This window comes from Narcine bancroftii, chromosome 1, assembly GCF_036971445.1.
Source record: "Narcine bancroftii isolate sNarBan1 chromosome 1, sNarBan1.hap1, whole genome shotgun sequence".
Lineage (NCBI taxonomy): Eukaryota > Metazoa > Chordata > Chondrichthyes > Torpediniformes > Narcinidae > Narcine > Narcine bancroftii.
In genome coordinates this window covers 65,079,099-65,085,382 of record NC_091469.1, presented here as the reverse complement: position 1 = coordinate 65,085,382, position 6,284 = coordinate 65,079,099, and the positions used below count along the sequence as shown (strand labels likewise).

The 6,284-nt window shown below is 43.8% G+C and overlaps 1 protein-coding gene across 1 annotated transcript; it reads left to right on the top strand.

Moving 5' to 3' along the window:
- The first annotated feature begins 4,349 nt into the window (after positions 1–4,349).
- Positions 4,350–5,884, top strand: LOC138737465 (growth arrest and DNA damage-inducible protein GADD45 gamma-like). The gene is made up of 4 exons (XM_069888192.1): positions 4,350–4,488; positions 4,814–4,915; positions 5,023–5,236; positions 5,333–5,884. The coding sequence occupies exons 1-4, from the start codon at positions 4,433–4,435 to the stop codon at positions 5,444–5,446; spliced, it is 486 nt and encodes a 161-aa protein (XP_069744293.1). The 5' UTR covers positions 4,350–4,432; the 3' UTR covers positions 5,447–5,884.
- Positions 5,885–6,284: the final 400 nt, after the last annotated feature.

Sequence of the window (6,284 nt, the reverse complement as noted above, 5' to 3'; positions counted from 1 at the left end):
ATGCTTGGCAATAGATCCAAATAGTAGCTTCAAGATACAATTTCCCTGTTAAAACAGGGCTTCTTACAGTGCTCCGTTTGTGAAGGTTAAAACTTTGTGTTTTTTGATTTTTGTTAATTTTGTGACTATCCCTGTTTTTGTAGTTTTACCATAGTTACTATGATGTCACATGTTGTAATATCTGGGCTAACCGAGAGTTTTGTTTCTCATTCTTCAAAAAAACTATGGAGGTGTAAGCATCGAAACACTTTTCTTTGAATTCATCTTATTTATCTTAATCATCTCTTATTATTGTTTTATATTGTTATGTCTTTGAATATAGCCGAATGCTGTGTTTATACATCATTATGAAAATCATGATACGAAGTTATCCAAATGGTTATATCAACTCATTAAAGGCTACATAAAGCTGCAACTACAAAGTTTGGTTTATTGGAGTGATAAAATTGTAATTCGGAATATCGAAGTTTATGTTTCTTAGAAGATGACGTGTTTTGGAATTGAAAATGACTAGAACTTGGGAAGTGTCATCTACACCACTGTCATCCCTTGCAAGATACTTAATTTTGACAAATCCTATCTGTGTGCTGCTGAACTAATGAGAAATATTTGTATTAGGAGTATCACCTGTGTAGACTAGTTGGAGCATTCCATTGAAAGCAAAGGATTGTGGGAGAAACTCAGTAGGTCAGCTAGCGTCAATAGGTAGAAATTGTCAATCAACATTTCGGGTTTAGACTATTTACCAACACTAAGATTTAAAAAAAAGGTGAAATTACATCTATAAAGGGGAAGGAAGCTGGGAAAGCAACCTAAAGGTGACAGAGTATAGGACAAAAAGTGTGAGAGGTGCAGAGACAGGTAGAGGAAAGATCACTGAGAAGGGTGGGGGGGGATAGAGAAAAATTAGAGGAAATAAAAAGTATGGGAGTAAGTTAAGATGGAAACAATGGAATCCAATATTCATGCTATGGTTTAAGACTATCCAAGAGGAATTTAATGTGTTATTCCTCACTCAGACAATGGATGAGGCCAAGGACAGATATATCTGCTTAGAAATGGTTGGGGGAGATGAAACAGTTGTCAATGAGAAACTCATGTTTTGGCAGATCCGCTTTGTATGAAAAAGCTGTTACCCAATTTGCATTTGGTCTCACCTATGTAGAAGAGGCCACATTGAGTACACTGAATGAAGTAAATTAAGTTGGCCAAAATGCATGTAAAATTCTGCCTCGCTTAGAGGGTCTGTTTGTGGCCCTAGATGGAGGCGAGGGAGGAGATGTAGGGATAGGTTTTCCACTTACTACAATTACACCTGAGATGAAGCATTGTCTGACCATTTCTACCCATGGATGCTGTCTGACTTGCTGAGTTCCTCTACCAATGCTTTCATTGTTCAAGCTCCAGTATCTGCACTCTTTGCAAACTGATGGAAAACACCACTTTGACCATAAAACCTGCAGGCAATAGAGGCATAGTTGTGGTCTGAAATACTAACCTCTACATTGCTGAGGCCAGATGTCAGCTCTTGGACACCTCCTCTTATCTACCCTTGGATTAGGACCTCACTAATCACCATTAGGATATCATCTCCCAGATTGTTATAGATCTCATCACTTTAGGAGATCTCCCTGCTATTGTATCCAACCTGATAGTTCCCCAACCCCTCTCCATATGGTTCTATCACCTATCCAAAATTCAAAAACAGAACTGCCCTGGTAGACCCATTGTTTCTGCCAGCTCCTACCCCATGGAACTTATCTCCTTCTACTTCGAAACCATCTTGTCCCTCTTCATCCAGTCATTTCCCACCTATATCCAATACATCATTCACACTTTCCACCTCTTTAAAGAATTCTAATTCTCCAGTCCACCACACCATCTTATCTCTACCATGGATGTGCAATCCCTTCCCCATCATGAACACCTCAATGTACTCAGTTTTTATTTTGAACAGAGCTGTTCAGTCTCCACTGATTAACACTGCTTGATGGAACTTGTCCTCACCTTTAACAATTTCTCCTTTAATTCCTTCAATTTCCTCCAAATTGCAGGTGTTACCGCAGTCTCACCTTGTGATCCCCAGCTATGCATGCTGTTTTGTTGGGTATGTTGGGTATGTGGAACAGTCCCTATTCCAATCCTATTCTCCAATTCTTCCTCCACTACATTGACTCAGCTTGTTGAGGGGTGTCACACCAACAACCTTGCATTCAACGTTAGCAAAACTAAGGAGATTATTGTGGACTTCAGGAAGAAGTCAGGAGAACAAGAACCAGTCCTCATCAAAGAAGGTTAATAACTTCAAATTCTTGGGTATCAACATCTCTAAGAATCTGTTCTGGAGCCTCAATGTCCATGCAATCACAAAGAAGGCTCAGCCGCAGCTATACTTTGTGAGGAGTTTCATGAGATTCAGTATGTCACTGAAGACTTTCAAAAACCTTTTCAGGTACACCGAGGAAAGCATCCTGGCTGGTTGCATCACTGTCTGGTACAGAGGTGCCAATCCTCAGGACAGGAAAAAAAAACTCCAGAGGGTTGTTAACTCAGCCTGTGACATCATATTTCTTCACTCCATCAAGGACATCTACAAGAGTTGGTGTCCCCTATCCTCAAGGACTCCCACCACAGTGGCCATGCCCTCTTCACTCAGCTACCATGAGGGAAAAGGTTCAGGAGCCCCTAAAGACAAGCACTCAGCAGCACAAGGACAGCTTCTTCCCCACTGCCATCAGATTCCTGAATGATCAATGACCTACAGACATTGCCTTACTTGGATTTTTAAAAAATTTATTTTGTAAGATAGTTTATCTAAATGTTTGCACCGTGATGCTGCTACAAAACAATGAATTTCGTGACACGGTGACAATAAATTTTGATTCTGATTGTACGTCTTGTACCCATGCAGACTTGACAATTTCTCGTTTTTTTTTTAAACCACTCTATTGTTTGTGATCATGAAGCATTAGACCAGGGACTCCCAACCTGGGGTCCATGTACCCCCAGTGGTACATTTGCACTTTTCAGGGGGTCCATTGGGTCTGAGAGAATAACCACTACTGTTGTTGTCATCTCCAGTCAGATTGCACAATGTTGTGTTTTTTTATCCTGAAGTTTTAGGGGTACACGGGAACCTATAAAAATGCCCAAGGGGTACAGAGGAACAAAAAGGTTGGGAACCCCTGCATTAGATCACTAAAGCTTTCATATTAGTACAAAAGGAAAGGGGAAACTCGAAGAGAAAATACATTAGCTCAGGAAATTAGGATATCTGCAGCCACTAGATGGGCCACTCACACTAAATTATACTGACATCTGCGAATGGAGTCCCCTAAACTTCATCTCATAGAGTTTGTCTACCTCAAATAAGCAGGACAAGTTTATAAAGTGGAACTTGATGGAAAGTAGTTTCTAAAGTTAGTTCTCTTGAAACTTAACAAGCGTTTTCACGTGCAAAAGGCAGGTCCAAAACATTATGCATTGTTTCCTCTTTCCCTAAAGATTTGGGAACCGAACAGAGCAAACAGCTGACACGTAGAACTTTTTAAAAGTGTTTAAACTCCGTATCTGTGAATTATAGAACACGAGATACAATTCAATAACCTAGGTTTGGCACAGCTGGTTGAGCAAACGTGAGTGGGAGCATTTTGAGATGCGACGAAACGTTCCCATTTAGTCGAATTTAGAACGTGAGCTAAGCCTGCCTTTGATATGTTTGCACTAAATAGTGGGACTCAATTACACCATTAGCCAAATTCCACCCCTCCCAAATACACACCACACGCACAGCAGCTCTCCCACTAAAGTGGCAGCTGTAGCAATGTTTCAAGGAAGAAAAGATTCATCTGACTGGGTTCTTTGTGTTGCCACACGCCAGAAACTCTGCTCAAAGTTCTATTGTGTCCCCTTTAGATAGGATAATGAGCAGCGTGTGCCGTGCAATGTCTGCGCCTGAGAGCCAAAAAGATGCCCTACTGCAAGGCAGAACTCTTCCCCCCCCCTCCCCAACCCAACTCTTTACCTGTTGCATCCATGAAAGTGTCGCATATCTGAATATTTAATTATTTTCTTCAAAACTGAAGTTGCAACTGTGCATTAAATGCTGTAATGCAACCCTTTCCTCCATTTTCTCTTTGTTTGCCTTTTAGTTTCATATGTTACACCAACAAAGTAAAAACAATAACATTCACCCTCAAGGCCGTCCCCCCCCCCCCCCCCACGTGGGGAAACCCGTTCTCCCTATTGCATGAGCCAGCACTCTCGTCCAATCCGACGGCGACGGAGGCGGCCGCGCACGCCCTATAAAAGGAGCGGCGGGCGACCTTGCAGCCAGTCTGGCTGGAGGGACGGTGACAGCGACAGGGGGAGGGATTTGCCGCGGGCTCTTGACTTTAGTCCATCGTCTTCCCCTTGCCCTGATTTTTAAACTATGACCCTTGAGGAAATCAGCGGTGCTGAGGAACAGCAAGTGGGGAAGCCCGAAGGGTACGGCCGGTTGCATTTTGCGCGGAGCCGCTGCCCGAGCGGCGGGGGGGGGGGGGGGGTGCACGCTTGCGGGGGAGGCGGCTGTTGCTTGGAACCCCTGGTCCCGCCGGCCGGCGTCTCGAGTGACGGCGTCGGTTAGTGCGCGAGGGGCGGCACTGGCCGCCTCCGGGTCGGTTTTTAAAAAAAGCAAAACCGGGCACCGGTGGCTGGAATTGCCGGTCTCTCGTCACTTGAGTACCGGGGGCTGCAGCGGCCGGAGGGGGGGGGGGAGCGGCGCTTGAGTGACCCGAGTAGGTTTGACGCTTGCATCTTCCTTGCATTTCAGGATGCAAACTGCCGGCAAAGCCCTGGAGGAGCTGCTGAACTCGGCGCAGCGGCAGCATTGCCTGACCGTTGGAGTCTACGAGTCTGCAAAAGTCATGAATATGTAAGTTGTCGCCTCCAAATGCACCGCGCCCAAGATCAGCAAATGCCCAACTTGGGAAGAGTTGCTGAATAACCGTGTTGTTTGTTCCCCCCACCGTCCCCCTGCAGTGACCCGGACAGCGTCGTACTGTGCCTCCTTGCCAGCGACGAACAGGATGAAGGGGACATCGCCCTGCAAATTCACTTCACTTTAATTCAGGCATTTTGCTGTGATAATGACATTAACATAGTGCGAGTGAATGATATCCAGAGGCTGGTGGAGATCGTTGGTAATGCTGCCGACAACGAGGAGCCCAGAGACCTGCATTGCATTTTGGTCACTGTAAGTCTAGTGGGAAGGCGGTTTAGAACGGGAATTTGAGGATTTAAACCCAAATATTGGTATGTGATCATGTTTCATGTTGTCTGTTGCATTCAGAATCCAAGCCAAGACTCTTGGAAAGATCCATCTCTGGAAAAACTGGGTGTCTTCTGTGAAGAGAGCCGTTGCACCAATCAGTGGGTCCCCAACATTTCCTTTCCTGAGCGTTGAAGTTGCAAAGACGGGTGGTTGCTAGAAATGTTGTACTTGAGCCACTGTCGATGGAAAAGTGGTTTCCTGGGTCTACAGATTACAGTGGTGAATTGGTCAGTCTCATGGACATGATGACCAAGTACCCTGTGGTGGTGAATCCGAGACCGTGATGACCAGGACTGGTGATTGCAAATGGTTGGATAGGAGGACTGATCCAGAGCAGCTTGGATCTGGACTCTTCGAGGAAGTGGAAGTCGATTGTGCAACTCTGCACATGCCACAGAGCCCTGTTTTGTGTAACTTGGAGGATAAAGCTTGCTGTTGGACTGTCTGGTTCTAAGATCACTTGTGAAACAGTCTTCACTTTGACTGCTACAATGGACTTCAAAGATTTATAGTTGAACTCGATCTTTGTGTATACATTTTTAAAACTATATATTAAAAGACAAAATACAAGTGCTTGGTCTGAGTTTTCTATATGATGGAAATTGCTATAATACAAAAATGATCATGGCCTACTAGTGAGGTCACAGTTGTCACCTGCCTGTATTACCAGTGGTTGCAATTGTACAACTAGGGGATGTACAACTTTGCTAATCACTTTAGATTTGGCAAACTGAATCCTTGTATAAAATATAAGGGAGGTTAAGAATATTTTGCAATTTTTAAAGCTGAAGTTAAAACTTGATGGATGGGATTTAAATTTAAGTAAAATATTTTCCTTTGCTGGTGTTTCCAAAAATCCTTTTAGGGCAGATTTGCTGCTTTATAACACTTGAGCATCATTAAAATAGTTGATTGATTCACCTTTGAAGTGGTGAACTCTCAATGGTACACTTTTGCGAAGTAAAAACAA

Bases quoted from the DNA above. Each gene is read 5' to 3' on its own strand.
- LOC138737465 (XM_069888192.1), top strand. From the start codon at position 4,433: ATGACCCTTGAGGAAATCAGCGGTGCTGAGGAACAGCAAGTGGGGAAG. The intron at 4,916-5,022 runs GTAAGTTGTCGC...GTCCCCCTGCAG, and splicing joins TCTGCAAAAGTCATGAATAT to TGACCCGGACAGCGTCGTAC. The intron at 5,237-5,332 runs GTAAGTCTAGTG...TGTTGCATTCAG, and splicing joins TGCATTGCATTTTGGTCACT to AATCCAAGCCAAGACTCTTG.